Here is a 17151-nt window from a genome sequence, read left to right as displayed (position 1 = left end):
ATTGAGTTCAGGGCCTTGCATATATATTAAGCAAGTGTTGTTTTAAGTTCAGTAATTGTGGTTACTCATTGGACACTTCAAACAGTTTGGGTAGAATCCACACATTTGTCCAGAAAAGCGCTTTTCATTTTGGAAAATAAGCAGTGTATTGGTCATAAATTCTGAGGTGTCGGGGCTAGGGGTTTAGCTCAGTGGCGTAAGTGCCCGCTTGGCAAACACGAGGTCGTGAGTTCAATCCCCGACACCCCCCCCCAAAAAAAAAAAAAGAAAGAAAGAAACAAATTCTGAGGTATCCTGTTTTCATCTGAACCTCAGCTACCTGTCACAAGCTTCAACTGAACATTATTTATCTTGGTTGGCCAAACTAGCTTTTATCAGGTACTTGCTTTTGTCAGTTTTAAAGTCCATCAGTCCTGGAGCTCAAATTTTTCTTGTTACCTATTTAGCATCCTATTTCACCTTCTCACCTCCTCAAACCCGGTGCTGTCTGGATTATGTTTAGAGGAAATTTTTTTCCTTTGTAGTGTTGGGAATCCAATTAGGTTCTTTTCCACTAAGCTGTGTGCTAGGTCCTTTTTGTTTTTTGAGATAGGATCTCACTAAAATTGCTCCAGCAAAAGAAGCCTATTTTGTGATCTTCATTCCTCAGTTCTTAACTATAGGGATTACAGTCATGTGCCACCATACCCAGCTTGTTTAGCGAATTTCTGTTTAGGAAGATATTAATAGATTCTATAATCACATGTGTGTTGATCACTTTCACATCCTGCCAACTATAGGCTTCTTTAAGACGAATGGCTCACCGGGCATGGTGGCGCACTACTGTAATCCCAGCATTTGGGAGGCTGAGGCAGGAGAATCATTTGCAAGTTTGAGACTAGCCTGAGCTACAAAGTGAGCTCAAGATCAGCTTGAACTGCATGTCAAGACCCAAAAGACAAAAAAAAAAAAAAGACTCTTAGGCCAGGAATTTAGCTTAATGCACAGTAACTGCAAGGTCCTGAGTTTGATTCCTGGTACCAAAAAAAAAAAAAAAAACCTAATGACTCTCATTGAATGACTTAATAGATAGACAGGGGTTTAGCTCAGCGGCATAAGTGCCTGCTTGGCAAACATGAAGTTGTGAGTTCCATCCCCAGTACCCAAAAAAAAAAAGTTGAGCCGTGGAACAGCTCAGCAGTGTAAGTGCTCACCTGGCAAGTACGAGATTATGAGTTCAATCCCTGTGGGCCACCCCCCCAAAGTATATTTTTCTGTATTCTGTGAGATACATGGTATAAATATGCACAGGTAACTGCCTTTGTTGGCAGATTTATTGAGTTTAAATTTGTTACATTTAATTTGTCCTTTTATATATCTTTAATATTTTTCATTTTCTTTTTTGTAAGGTACATCTTATTCAGGTTACGAAGCAGCAGTGTATTCAGCTGCATCTTCCTACTACCAACAACAGCAGCAGCAACAGAAGCAAGCAGCAGCAGCTGCTGCAGCTGCAGCAGCAACAGCTGCCTGGACAGGGACCACCTTTACTAAAAAAGCACCATTCCAGAATAAACAATTGAAACCAAAACAGCCTCCCAAACCACCTCAGATTCACTATTGTGACGTCTGTAAGATCAGCTGCGCTGGACCACAGGTACTTGCGTTGTATGTTTTGCCATGGTTTTCTTGATTATTTTTATAATCAAGTATGGTTGATACTCTCATACTAGTCCCTACAAAAAACATTTATGTTTTCTTTCTGTTTTTTGAATAATACATGTATATAGTCAGCTTTGTGCATCTGCAGGATCCATGGATTCTGCTAACCATAAATGGAATATATTTGAGGGGAAAATTGCATCTGTCCTGAAGGTATCATAAGTAATTTCATTTAAATGAGAAGATATTTGTAAGTTAATGTGCAAATATTATGCCATTTTTAAGAAACTTGAGCATTCCTGTATTTTGTTAACTAGTCATCCGCTGACATTAAGGGATGACCATTATACTAAATAGTAGTTTTTTTGTTTTCCAAATTCATTTTATTTCAAGGAGAAAAAGAAAAAAATTTAAAATTTCAAAACACACACACAAAAAAAATTTTCAAAACACATTGATCAAGAGACAACAGTGATACATACATTACACGTTATCATCCCCAAATCATTCACCCAGAGCACAAGACATTTGAGTTCAGTTGTCCAAACAATACCAGCACAATTCCTTCTCTTCAGTGAACTCAGAGAAATCTGTAGTATAACTATCTTAACTATTTTTTAGATATATATGCATATATATATATACACAAACACGTACATTTCTTTCAACTTCTCACATTAATGAGACTGATGTTTACACGTGTCTTAAGTATTTTACTAGGGAGTAAGATCTCAAGTTGCATCCATTTACCTATAAAAGTCTCTAATTTATCCTTATTTATGACTGAATAGTACTCTGTTATTTAAAAAATCACTTCCCCCCCCCCCTTTTTTTTTTTTTTTTTTGGTACCAGGGATTGAACTCATGACCTCATGCTCGTCAGGCAAGTGCTTATGCCACTGAGCTAAATCCCCAACCCTTACCACATCTTTTTAATCCATTCCTCAGTCGATGGGCATTTAGGTTATTCCCAAGATCTGGCTATTACGAACTATACTGCTGTAAACATGGATATGCATATATCACTGTGGTATGATATTTTTAATTCTAGGAAGATACTCCAAAGGGGAATAGTTGGAGTTAAATGGGACCTCTAGTTCTAGTTTTTGAGGAATCTCCACACTGATTTCTACAGTGTTGGAAGAATTCCTTTTTTCCCCACACCCCTCCAGCATTTGTTATTGTATTGCTTTATTTCTTGATACTAACCATTCTTTCTGAGGTAAGGTGAAATCTCAGTGTTGCTTTTATTTGCTATTTGTATTTCTTCATCCAAGAAGTGTGTATTTATTTCAGATGCCCATTTTTAGATTGGATCTTTAAATCTAGGAGGACTTTTTTTTTTTGAGTTCTTTATGTGTTCTCAATACTAAACCTTTATCTGAGGAATGGCTGGCAAACATTTTCTCCCACGTTATGGGTTGTCTTTTTACTAGTTGATTTTTCTTGCTATGCAAAAGCTTACTGGGTGAGGTCCCAGTTGTTGATTCTTTGTCATAGTTCCCATGCCACTGAGGTTTTGTTCAGTCTTTGCCTACATCAATGTCTTCAAGAGTTTTACCTGTTCTCTCTTCTAGCTGATTTAAAGTTTATTTTTTTAAGAACTTTGATCCATTCTGATTTTAGGTTTGGTGTTACATAGTGAAAGATATGGCTCTAGTTTTAATCTTCAGCATATGTAGAGCCAGTTTTTCCAGCACCATTTATTAAAGAGGCTATCTTTCTTCCAGCGAATGTGTTTGGCACTTTTGTCAAAAATAAGGTGGCTTAGTGTCTTTCTGCATCTTCTAATCTGTTACATTGGTCTTTGGGTCTGTGTTTTTGCCTTCCCACACTGCTTTTGTCACAATCACTTTGTAGTATAATTTCAGGTCACAGATTGTGGTGCCCTTGTCTTGTCTTTATTGCCCAAGATTGCCTTTGCTATTCTATGCCTCTTCTGGTTCCAGATGAATTTTTGGATTGTTTTCTTTATTCTGTGAGATACCTTACTGGAATTTTGATTTGGGATCGCCTTGAATCTGTATAAGTTTTGGAAGGGTGGCTATTTTTACTACATTGGTTCTTTGCATCCAAGGGCATGGGACATCTCTCCATTTTCTAGTATCCTCTTCAATCTCCCTTTTCAGAGTACTATAGTTTTCAATGTAGAGGTCTTTTACATCCTTTGTTAGATTCCTAGATACTTCAGTCTTTCGGTGTTATTATAAAAGGTATTGTTTCCCTGATTTCTCTCTCAATGAGCTGTTGAATTTTGAACATTGATTTTGTAACCAGCTATGTTACTAAATTTTCTTATTAAGTCTAGAAGTCTAGTCTCCAGTATGTCAATTTCTGCTCTGATCTTTATAATTTCCTCCCTCATACAAGCTTTTGGCTTAGCCTGCTCTTCTTTTTCCAGAAGCTTGAGGTTCAACATTAAGTTATTTATGTGAATTTGTATTTGCTCTGCTTTCCTTATACTGGTATTTACTGCTATAAATTTCCCTCTTAAAGACTGCTTTCATTGTGTCCCACAAGTTTCAATATATTGTATTGTCGTTATCATTCAACTATAAAAACTGTCTAATTTCTTCTTCAATTTCACCTGTGACCCATTGGTTGTTCAGCCGGGTGCTTTTTAATTTCCGTGTGTTTATGAAGTTCATGTGATTTCCTCTGACATGGATTTCCAATTTCATTGCACTGTGGTCTGATACTGTGAATGGAATAATTTCAGTCCATTTGCATTTACTTACGCATGTTCAGTGAACCAATATATATGGTCTGTTTTGGAGTCTGTCCCATATGTAGCTGAGAAGAATGTATATGCTGATTTTGACATCGATAGACATCTACTAAGTCCATTTGTTCTTAAGTTTGATTCATTTCTAATGTTTGATTTTTTTTTTTTTTTTTTTTTTTTTTGTCTAGTTGATCTGTTTTTTGTGACAGTGGAGATTGAGATCTCCCAATACAACTGTATTAGGATTTATTTGATTTTTTTATGTTCGTTAATAATTGTTTTATATAGTTGGGTATACTCATATTTGTTGCTTATATATTTATAATCATTAATCTCCTCCTCTTGGATTTTTCCCTTTACAAAGATGTAGTGACCTTTTTTATCAGTCTTGGCTTGTCTGCAAATAGAATAGCTACCCCTGCTTTTTTCTGGATTCCAATCATATGAAATATTGTTTTCCATCCTTTGACTTTCAGTCTATGAATTTCTTTTTTATTTGTGTGCAGCATATTGTTGGGTCTTGCTTATTGATCCATTCTGCCAGTCTGTGTCTTGTGGTTGGTGAATTAAGATCATTAACGTTGATGATTATAACTAATATGTATTGACTTACCCTTGACATGTTATTTTCCTGTTGTTGGCTCTTCCTTTTTTCCCCTCCCTCTAATAGTTTGCTTTCCCTGGTGGATTCCTTTTGTTGGGGTTCAAGGAACAGGGTAGTCCTTACTTCTTTCTAGAGTGTTCTTCAGAACATTTTGAAGTGCTGGTTTGGTGGTCATAAATTACTACAGATATTCTTTGTCATGGAAGTATCTTATTTCTTCATCAATTTTGAAAGTAATTTGGCGGAGTCCATCAATCTGGATTGAAGGTTGTTTTCCTTTAGAACTTGGGGTATTTCAGTCTAAGCTTTCCTTGACTTGTGCTGAGAAATCAACTGTAATTCTGATGGATTTTCCTTTACAGGTGATTTATTTATTTTCTCTTAACAGCTTTTAGGATTCTATTCTTGTGTTGAATTTGTGGAATTTTGACTACGATATGCCTTAGATTTTTTTTGATCATTGCTAATAGGAATTTTATATGCCTCATTTATCTGTATGAAAAATTCTTTTTCTCTACCAGGAAAATGTTTTGTCGTGATGTCTGTGAACATTTTTTAAATGTCATTTGTGGTATCTACTGCTTGTTCTCGACTCCAGACAATCTTAAATTATTATTTTGTCTCATCTAACAACTGCTTTATGTATTCATTTCTGTCCTACACTTCCACAATTTTCTTAAGTTTGTCTATTTTTTGGTCTCTTATCTGCTCTAACATTGCTAAAAGTGGTGTGAATTTTGGTAATCTCTGTAGTTATCTGAGAGATTATTTCTGATTATATTTTTTCCAGAGTCTCATTCAGTTGCTTTGTTGCTACTACTTCAAAGAGACCTGGTAAGGAGCTTTTGGCTTGTCCCACCTTATTGCCCCCTAGATTTTCCTTTGGTGAACTATATATATGTCTGGGTTTGCATTAGAAGTGAGAAGTTACTGCTTGTTTGATCTAGTCCCTGGTTCTTTGGCACTGTGCCACCATATTTTCTGTGACTCTTTGTAGTCTCAGTCATGGACTACTAGGACCAACAGCTGTTTCAAACAGTTGTGTCATTTTGGGCTATCATGGCATCAAACACAGCCTAGAAAACAACAAACTGAACTAATCCTTTATTTGCAACTTTTAACTGTATAAACTAGATTTTATGGTTACATAACAAAATGTAAAACAAATCAGATAATTATATCCGTTATATAAGAATATTATGTGTCGACTTTGCCCTCGGGGTTTAAAATTTAAAATGGGTTAAGGCAAAAATAGAGCAGTGGAAGAAAAGAAAGAGATTAGAAGTAAGGTTGGAGGATACAGGGGGATCGCATCAACTAATGCAGAAGACTGAAGGAAAAGAGAGATGAAAGAGATAAAGAACAGTAGAGAGCCACACACTTTCACATTCATGGAAAACAAACGAAGGAGAAAAAGAAAAATAAACAATCCTCTTCCAGGATTCTCTCTGGTTTCACTAGTCGTGCCAGTCTATCCCAGCAAACCCACAGTTGCTTTATGGCAGGGTAATGGATAATCTCAGCACTGCCCTGAGACCAGACTCATTGGACTTACCACAGTCCGGTGATTTGCCCAGCTCATAGCTGCTAGGTAAAGCTGGCAGCAGATCTAGGTTCCAAGCTTAGCCAGCCCGTTTCCAAAATGGCTTCTAGCTAATTGCTCTCTCCAGAAGGAGGACTAAGTCCTCTGCACTCACTGCCAGCCAGTGCAGTCCTCCATATCCACTGTTCCTCTTCCTGCCCCACTGTTCCCCTTCCTGCTTGTGCAGAGGCCTTCTTGGTTGCCATCTATTATTGTCACCATGAGCAAACATCCCCTGGTTTGAACAGCTCCTCTCATGCAGTGAATTCTATCTCAGGGAGAAGGTACCACTGGCTACCACATTCTTTTTCCTTAAAGTTCTTTTCACTCTGTGGGCTTCAATTTGCACTTCAGATTCTTCCTGGGTCCACTTGCTTACTTCTTGTCCTCCTAACAATGCTATATTCTCGATTCTCAGGGTGTTTTCTCTGTGGTTTACCACTCCACCATCTTCCCAGAAGTTTAAATGGTAGTTTCTGAAAAGCAGTTTTTGTTGAAATACAAGGATGTTATTAAGCAAAATAAAAACTTTTATGAGTACAAATGAAAATTGGGGAAATTGAAGAATTTGACAAAGACTTACTTCTTTAAATTTAGTTTAAAAGTTTTTATGTTCAAATTAACCTAAATTTCAGGATTATATTTGTAAAACAATTGACTTATGCAGGCTTTAGATTGTTAACTTTTTTCAATAATCTTGATCAGGGACTAGGAATATTCCTATTAAAAAGGTGTGAGAAAGTTTCATTTTAAAAAATCAGTGAAGCATATATGATTTCTATTTCTTATTCAATTTTTTTGCTAAAATGATGTGATTGGTTGGTTGGTTGGCTTCATTTTTTTTTAATCATAACAAAGTTTTATTAATAATAGGAGGGAAATAGCGTCTGCAGAGTGAGTTTAAACCAGGTAAAAGAAATGTAAATGTGGGATACTATAGAAGAGAGTGCAGAGTGACCTAAAAATGTGGAATTTAGGCATGAATTTGCTTCTAAAACATGATAGGCTCAACTAATTTTACAGCCATATTTATGTTTTGCTTTGTTAGGATTTTGCTGTGCAATTTAGGCTGGCCTTGAACCTTATAGCTTACACAGGCCTTGAACTCATAGTGATCCTCCTCCCTCAGCTTCCCCAGTGTCAGGATTATAAACGTGCACCACAATGCCCGTGGACAACATATTTTTTTTTTAATTTTTTTCAAATTTATTTTACTTCATGGGAAAAAAACTAAAACAAAATTTCAAAACACATCAGTCAGGGCAGCAATGATACATTGTACATCGTTATCCCCAAATAGCATATTTATTTTTATTTATTTTAAAGAGAATAAAACAAAATAAAACATCACAGCAAAACAATGCAAATAACACAGGACTTCAAAACAAGACAACAGAAAATCAACAGTGGCTACCATGTCTCTTGTTTTCTTTGAAATAGTTGTCTATACCTTCACACACAATAAATTAACACAAAACAAAATAGTATAAAAGCAACCAAAAGAACAAGAGCCTTATGAGCCTTCAAAACCAGATAGTAGGAAATCAATAATGGCTACCATAATGACTCTTGTTTTCTTCAAAAAAGCTATCCATACTTCCACACATACTGAAATCAAATAATTAAAAACAGACTAACACCAATCAAAACCGATAACAAAAGCATTACTAGGCTTCAAAACAAAATGATAGGAAATCAGCAGTGGCTACCATTATGTCTTGTTTTCTTCAATATAGCTGTTCATACCATCACACATACTAAAATCAATTCTTGTGAAACCTTTAGGTGAAGTTCTAGGCGTATATATGCCTATACATCTGTCCTTTCTGTATTAGAGGGAAAAACAAAACAGTATAAGAAAAGTAAGAAACAAGAGTCAAATACCTATATAACAAAGAACCCAAAATAATACAATCTTATCTTGGAACAGTTACCCTTTCACAATATTTACTGAAGATTTTGTGTCTTATTTACTCTTTCAGTTTTTTATATTAGGGAGACAACAGGGTATTTACACACGTGAGTTTGATTAATTTCACTTACAAGTATAGTCTCAAATCACATCCCTTTACTTATAAAAGCCTGAGTGTGGTCCTTCTTTATAGCTGAGTAGTATTCCATTGTATGAAAGTACATCTTATACATTTATAAAAGTACATGTATAAAAACATCTTTTTTTATCCATTCCTCAGTTGATGGGCATTTGAGTCGTTTCTAAGATTTAGCTAATACAAATTGTGCTACTGTAAACATGGGTGCACATATATCACTCTGGTATGATGTTTTTAGTTCTTCTGGGAATATGCCCAGAAGTGGAATAGCAAATGAGACCTCCAGTGCTAGTTTTTTTGTTTGTTTTTTTAGTACCGGGGATCGAACTCACGACCACATCCTTGCAAGGCAGGCGCTTAAACCGCTGAGCTAAATCCCCAGCCCCAGTCTTATGTTTTTGAGTAATCTCCAGACTGATTTTCACAGTGATTGCACCAGTCTATACTTCCAACAGTTTCTTTTTTTCCCCACAGCCTCTCTGGCATTTGTCATTGTTGGTTTTCTTGATCCTGGTTATTGTTTCTGGAGTGACATATTTGTTTTTAACTAGTCCACTTTAAGTATCTGGTTTGGTTTGGTTTGGTTTGGTTTTGTAAAAGTACTTTTATTTTCTTCTATTTGCTTTCTGTCTTGTTAGACAAAGTTATGAAGTTAACAGCTTTATACCAAAGTATAAGAAGACTAGGCTACTTACGAACAGCTTTTGTTGTCAAATGTTATACAGTCTCATGTGCGTGTCTGGTTTTCTTGTTTTTTTGGATTTTGTGTTTTGTTGTTGTTATGTTTGTTGTTCTGTTTTTGTGTTTTGATACTAAGTCTTGCTATATAGTTCAGGCTGGCCTTGAACTCACTGTGTATTCCAGGCTGGTCTCAAGCTTGTAGCAGTCCTCCTGCCATAGCCTCTTGAGTACTGGGGATTACAGGTGTGTGGTACCAGGCCCAGCTTAAGAGTCTAGCTTTTGTATAAAAATTTGAGTAGCAGTTTGGCAAATAAAAGGCATATTTGAAAACAAAATCTTTAGATTTTGACACTGGTAGCTTCTTCAGTTTATATCCATAAACCTTGCTACTCCCATCATGTACTTTTAAAAAATTTATTGGATTGGTTTTTTTGTTAATATTAAATTTTTACTAAATTTTTGAGATAATTTCAATTATTACTACACTCTGATACTAAATTACACATTTTAATCTGTAGCTAGATACTGTGTGTCTTCATGTTTTGAGTAGGACAGAAAATAATTTTGTTTGTGTTTTTGTGGCTATTTGGTGCAGGTAGGGATTTTGTGTGGCATCCAAAATAAATATGAAAGAGAAATTGAGGTGTGTATTCTACTCTGGATTGACTATTTAGTTGAGATATGTGAGAGGCAGACAGAAGACAGTTAGTGCCTGCATAGATGTCTATATGAAAAGATAGAACTTGGTACTATAGCCATAATACCATTTGGAATGAGTACATGAGGATGACCATTGTTGATTGAAAGCTTGATAATTACACAAGAATAGCAAGTCAGAGAATGTGCCTGTAATGGTTAAGTGCCTGTAATGTTGGAGAAAAATGTGAGATTGTGAGGTAGAGCCTAGGTATGAATTTAAAAGGGGGGAGTTTAGTTAGTTTAGACTTGACAGGCAGGATTGAGAGCACCTTGCTCTGGTAATGGCATTTCAGAGACGTTTACTGTTCGATCACATTCCAAAAAACAAAAAAGGTAATGTGTGTTACTCTTCTGCTTTAATTTGCTGCTTTACCATTTTGTTGGCTAATATTGCTGTAATTGGTTTTCTTTATAGGTGTATACAATTTTGGCTCTTTAGGCTTTGGTCTGGCATGGGATGGATTGTATGTCAAAAATGCATTCTGAGACAGAAAAATCAGTTAACTGATATCTAAAATATCAGTTATATTTATGTGAAGATTCTTGTTACCATACAATGTAGCTTTTATTTCCATTTTTTATGATGTTAATTCCTCTTTAATTTCTCTGTATAATCATCATCTGTTAACATTTGTCTTACTTTTCTCTCGTTGGTGAGACAAAATACCTAACACCTAGAGTTAAAGGAGGAAAGGTTTATTTAGCTCACAGTTCATGGAGGTTTCACTCCATACTGAGCTGACTCCAGGGCAGGATGGCATTGCTTTAAGGGCAGCCTTTTATGGCAGCAGTAGACAGCAAAAACAGCAAGAGCAAAAAGGTTGGAGTGCAAGAGAAGACTGTTTCTGTGCCTTATAGTTACACAGGCCATCCACTTAGGGTGAGTGAGGCACTCAACCCAAAATTCCAGCATCAGACCATGAATCAATCACAAATTGTAGAAGCCTGCCCTCCATGACTGTATGAGGCTTTGGGGGAAGAGATCTAGACAAACTATAATACCATCCTCTATTCAACATGGTACTTGAGTAATAGAGCATAAAAAATCAGTGAAATTAAAAAGTTGTATTATATTATGAATATATATGAAAGTGTTTTTTAACTCGTGTTGGATACATTTTTATGCTTGGCAGCCTGAGGTATATAGCTTATTAGTACAACATATGCTTACTTAGCACGTACAGGTCCCTAGGTTCAAGCCACAGTACAAAAAGAAAAAAAGAACTCTAACCAAGGTACAGAGAGCCACAGGTGTATCACATATGTAGTGAAGCCCTCATCTTCATTGCTTAACTGCTTTTAAATTTTTAATTTTCACCATTAAGTGAAAAATTGAGATTTGAACATTGAATAATCTGATTTACTATATAAAGTTAGTGAAGCAAAATGTGTCCTTTTTTTTGTTTGAAACAGACATATAAAGAGCACTTAGAAGGACAGAAACATAAAAAAAAAGAAGCTGCATTGAAAGCATCACAGAATACCAGCAGCAGCAACAACTCTACTCGTGGGACTCAAAATCAGCTGCGTTGTGAACTCTGCGATGTGTCTTGTACAGGAGCAGATGCATATGCTGCCCACATTCGTGGTGCCAAGCATCAGAAAGTAGGTGTTTTTTCCCACACAGCTTTATGTGTTACTCTGTTTTCTTTTACTTTTTCAATAGTAGATTAAGTAAAGTTTGCTTCAGCTGGTTGTGGTGGCACATGTCTATAATGCCAGCACTTTGAAGACTAAGGAGGATCACTGCAAACTTGAGACTACAAAATGGGTTTGAGATCAGCTGGAATTCCATGATGAGACTGACCCAAAAATACAAAAAACAAAACAAAAGATTGCTTTAAATTTGAAAAAGTCTGCATTATAAAACTTACGTGCTGACATATGTAAGGCGACATCAAATAGTCATTGCTTAGAAAGGAAAAAATAAGATACCTTTCTTTATACTTTTTTTTAATTGAATTAAACCACTTTTTTTTTTTTTTTTTTTTGGATATAGGGTCTTGTTATGTAGTTCAGGTTGGTCTCAAAAGGTACTCTGTAGCCCAGGCTGGCCTTGAATTCATGGCAGTCCTTCTGGCTCAACTTTTTGAATACTGGGATTACAGGTGTGCACCACCATGTCAAACTAAAACCACTTACTTAGTAGTTTGCGAATGGTGTGATTTGTTTGTTTGGTACCAGGGTTCCAACTTAAGACCTCACACTTACCAGGCAGGCATTTATGCAGCTGAGCTGAATCCCTAGCCCTTTGCTTCTTGTTAGCAATTGCAGATTGGATATATGTAGCAGAGATTATGCATTTTGTCTATAAAAATACAAAACTGAGAAAATTAAACAAATACAGTTTTTACTTTATAATGTCATTTCGAGACTTAAAAATCTACACTTTGGAGTTTCCTGACAAATAAATACGCTTTTGTTTTATAGGTGGTTAAACTACACACAAAACTAGGCAAACCTATTCCTTCAACAGAACCAAACGTCGTTAGCCAAGCTACTCCTTCCGCAGCTGTCTCTGCTTCAAAGCCAACTGCCTCTCCTTCAAGCATTGCGGCAAGCAATTGTACTGTGAACACTTCATCAATTGCAACCTCTGTGAAAGGTCTTACAACTACAGGAAACTCATCTCTTAATAGCACATCCAACACTAAAGTATCAGCAGTGCCTACCAACATGGCTGCCAAGAAGACATCTACACCCAAAATAAACTTTGTTGGCAAGTACTGAAGATTCTGTCTTTCTGCTGTCAAAATAATATTTCTTTTCTATTGCAGGTTCTGCTTATGCTCTTCTAGTGTCTCCTATTCTTTTCGCTGCTTGCCAGTTTTTTTGTTTTGTTTTGTTTTTCTTTTTGTCTGTGCTTTACTAGTTTCTTCCTCAAGCTATACAGATTTAACTGTCTTTTCTAGTAATCTTACACACATTTTCCCATTTCAATAATCTTCCTAATTGCCCTAATTTTTTCTTTTTCTGTTCTGGTTTGGTTTCGTTTGGTTTGATTTGCTATGATATTGGGTATTGATCCCATGTGTTCCAGGCAAAGCATTCTTACCACTAAGCTACATGCCCAGCTCCTTACTTTTACTCCTTCTGGTCTTCCTGCCCAACCTATACTGTTACAGTGCTGTAGTGTTTCCACTACCTTTTCCTGAAATTGACTTCAGGTTTCCCTCTGTAAACTGTCTTATCATTTGACACAGTTGGCTGCTAAAACACAAACCTTAAGATACATATCTTTTCATCTGTCTTACATGTCCACCCATCCGTTTCTCAGGGGTCTATTGGTTCTCTTTGCCTGGGTGTTCATTAAATTGTAGTGGTCCTAACATCCTGATTCTGACTCTGGCCTCACCGTACTTACATATTTAAGTATTCTTCATCCATTTTAGTGTGTGCAATGACTTTAAAATCTTTTTCAGCAAATTCAGAATTCCAGCTTGAGTTTGAAAGCAGTGTTTTAGGGATTATTTGTCATCCTTTATAGTTCTGTAGATGGTTGGTTCATAGTATTGCCCATTGTTTTTGTGTGCCATGAATCCATTACAAGCTACCACAAAAAAATAAGCTGTTAAGGTTTTCAATGGAAAACTTCATTATCATTCCTTATTTATTATTTCTCCTATTTCCATACTGTCTCATCAGTATTTGAAAAAACCTTTTTTTCACTGCCCTTCCCTTGTTCTATAAGCCTTTGAAAAAGTAGCTTCCTTAGAGCTTTGTATATTTTTGCACCTATTCTCTTCAACATAATTTTCATGCCCTTAGTCATTTTATTAAAATATATATATCAAATCATGTTAATCTTCTGCTTAAAATTCTTCATTGGCAAGATTGTGTGGTGTCTCACACTTGTAGTCCCAACAAGAGGATCGCCCTGAGTTCAAGGCCATCCTGGACTACATACTAAGACCCCGTCTCAACAAAACAAAGCAAAACATCTTCACTGTTGACTTCTTGAATAAAAATTTGTTTCTTAATTCTGTCAGGTAAGATCTTCCATGATCTGACCTATAGCTGCCTTCCCAGCTTTACATTTCATTATCTCTACCTAGATACAATTTTATATAGTCTTAAAAGAAAGGCTTAAAAACAAAAATGCACAGTTACTACAATATTCTTGGACAAAGTATTAATTTTAATAGATGGTTAGAATGAAAGCTGTGATTTATAGTTTCTGTTTCTTCCCAGAGGTTATTATTTCTATATAGGACAACAACAGTAAAAAATCTTTTGTAAATAACTCTTAGCATAAGTTAATGTCTAATTTCATTAGATAAGCTGTTGAAGGAGATACGCATTTATAAAACCTAAATAAATTTCATCTCCTTCTTAACTGGAAAATTTGATTTGAACCTAGTTTTCCATGAAAACTGATTATTGAACTTTACTTACAAGGAGTGTTTGTTCAATCTTTTAACAAGAAACTTAGGAATTAAGTGTAGTCCCTACTCTTCCAAGTAGTAGCTGTTTATTTTTAAATACTTGATGGGGGATGGGAGATAGAGAAAAATTAGGTATGTATTTTATTAATAGTATTTTAGAAGCTATGTAGGTTATATGGTTTTTCAAAGTTCTCATTAATAATTATTTACAAACAGTTTGAGTATTGATAGAAAACCCAGAACTTTTATCTAAAGTTTTTATTGTGTAGTTATACATTTATATGAAATTAAAATCAGTATAACCCTGATGCTTTTCTAGGTGGCAATAAGCTACAATCAACAGGAAATAAAACAGAAGACCTAAAAGGAACTGAATGTGTAAAGAGCACTCCTGTCACTTCTGCTGTGCAGATTTCAGAAGTAAAGCCAGACACAGTGTCAGAACCAGTCACCCCTGCATCTCTTGCTGCTTTGCAGAGTGATGTGCAGCCTGTGGGCCATGATTATGTGGAGGAGGTATTGATTTGAGAATGCCATTGCTGTGAAATTGGATAAAGGGAAGAAGTGCGTTGCTTTGTTGCATGCATGCTTTATGTGTAAAATTAAGAATTCGGTTACTCATGACGGAATATTAAGAGTCTGTTATAAAGTAATGTCATCTTTAAACTTGTTAACTTTTACATCCTTTTCTCTGTTTATACTGCCACTGTGTTGAAAGTACTTTTCCATTTATTTCACAGACATTTGTACAATTCAGCTAGCCTAAAACATTAAAAAAATTTTAATTCTTAATGGCAAAATTGTTGATGCAGATAAACCAGTTTTATCTCGTTTTGAACAGTCACTTAAATTTATGTGTAGAATTAAGGTTGCTGATACTATAACCAGTGTCATTTGTTTAATTTTTCAAGTTGATTAGAAAACTTGTTTTACAGTCAAATAAGTAAAGGGAAAAGCAAAATATAATCAGAAATCCTTGAATAAATATATGTCATTAGCAGAAAATCATACAGTGTTATGGCACCATTATTTGCTTTCACTTCATTGTAGAGCATTGTAGAGCATGCTATAATCCAAACACTTGGGAAGCTGAGGCAGCAGGAGCACTGTGAGTTTGAGGCCAGCCCAAGCTACATAAGCGAGTTCAAGGCCCACCTATATATATTACATAATGAGATCATATCTCAAAAACAGTTTCCTGAGCTTTACTATCACCTGTAAAATTTGGGTATTGCCAGGGCTGGGGATTTAGCTCAGTGGCATAGGCGCCTGCCTTGCAAGCAGGCAGTCATGAGTTCGATCCCCGGTACTGATAAAAACGAAAAAGACAAAAAAAAAATTGGGGTATTGCCAACAAAGTTGGAAAGATTAAATAAGATTAAGTACCTAGCACAGTGCCTAGCATATAGTGTACATTTGTAGCAAACGTTAGTTCTTCAGTCTCTTTTGCTATTGAGAAAGATAGTGTATTATGTTGACTTCTTTGTTTCCAAGATGAATAACTGAGTTGTGTAATTTATAAAGTAGTTCAAAAACAGCTCTTAGTTACATCTCTGGTGACAGTAACATTTGGTTGTCCTTTTTTTTTTTAAGGAAAAAATGTTTTTAACTAATATGTGATGATACAGGTTAAATAAGTATAATCCTAAACTTAAAGAGAATTGATTCCAGGCCAATCTTTATGCATGTACAATTTGAACTTAGTATCCTTTGTAGACTTCATAGCATTATTCCAGTTTATTTGTCTTTCTGATCATGCAGATAGAAAAAATTCTATCGACTTTCATAAAGTATTAAGTTTTGAGAAATTGTTAAAATAATGTTTTTAGCCATCTTTTATCACTCTCCAAGAACATTGCTTGGCCAGCAGCAGGTGATTTAGTAACTAGTAGAGAATTTAAGGTGGTGATGGTGAACCTATCAGAGGCAAGTGCCCAAACTGCCACCCAAAGTCTACTTACTGATCGTGAAGAACCAACATTGCAGTTACACCTGAATGCTTAGGTTTTAGTCTAGGAAAAAACAACTCATACACAAATGACAATGCATGCCATAGGTTCTCCAGCACTGTAAGGCATCTAGCAACTTATAAATTTTTACCTACAGACAAAAGTATTAAAGTGACTTATAATCCTCCCTACTTAGGAGGGAGGCTGAGGCTTGAATTGCAAGTTCAAGGCAAGATTGGGCAATTTGCCAAAAGCTTGTCTCAAAATTTAAAAAGCTGAGGATGTGGTAGAGTTCTTGGCCTAGAATACATAGTGTAGGTACATGCATGGAAGATTCTAAAAAGCACATGTATGCTAACATCTTGTAGGCTACAGTTCTTAACTTTTAGTCTGTTTCTGTCTTTTCAAAAAAAAAAAAAAAAACACTTCATTGCCATTTCTTTTTTTCCCCCACTTAAAATTGTAATTGTTTATAACTTCCAAAATCTTTTGAGGGTTTACAAATGAAATGTTCCAATTATAATATATGTTTTCTCACACCAAGGTACGAAATGATGAAGGAAAAGTAATTCGATTCCATTGTAAACTATGTGAGTGCAGCTTTAATGATCCCAATGCCAAGGAAATGCACTTAAAAGGACGAAGACACAGACTTCAGTATAAAGTAAGTTTGTGTGTCTTTTTTTCCTAGTACAACTCAAAGTTTTTAAATAGGCTGGATTAATGCACTAGACATGATTTTTCTTTTTAAACACTTGGATAGTGAAACGGGATATTGAAGGATAGTAAGGAAAAGAAACTTTTAACCTCAGCGTAAACATTTAGAATCCTCTA

The 17151-nt window shown here is 35.6% G+C and overlaps 1 protein-coding gene across 5 annotated transcripts in view; it reads left to right on the top strand.

Annotated features, from left to right (window-relative positions):
* The window catches only part of Zfr (zinc finger RNA binding protein), an 81526-nt gene that overhangs the window by 37173 nt on the left and 27202 nt on the right, over positions 1–17151 (top strand). For all 5 annotated transcript variants that reach the window (XR_010050425.1, XM_063258039.1, XM_063258036.1 and 2 more), the window contains 5 exons: positions 1389–1636; positions 11397–11588; positions 12414–12702; positions 14688–14884; positions 16862–16981. Coding sequence is in view for 4 of the 5 variants with exons in the window: in XM_063258039.1 (XP_063114109.1) it covers positions 1389–1636; positions 11397–11588; positions 12414–12702; positions 14688–14884; positions 16862–16981 (1046 nt within the window). In the remaining variant the exon portion in view is untranslated. The remainder of the gene's footprint in view (positions 1–1388; positions 1637–11396; positions 11589–12413; positions 12703–14687; positions 14885–16861; positions 16982–17151) is intronic.

The sequence above is a fragment of the Cavia porcellus genome, unplaced genomic scaffold (assembly GCF_034190915.1).
Source record: "Cavia porcellus strain 051 isolate PalLab524CR breed Dunkin Hartley unplaced genomic scaffold, mCavPor4.1 scaffold_11, whole genome shotgun sequence".
NCBI classification, from domain to species: domain Eukaryota; kingdom Metazoa; phylum Chordata; class Mammalia; order Rodentia; family Caviidae; genus Cavia; species Cavia porcellus.
Note: the sequence above shows the minus strand (reverse complement) of the source record. Positions and strands in the feature narration are given on the sequence as shown.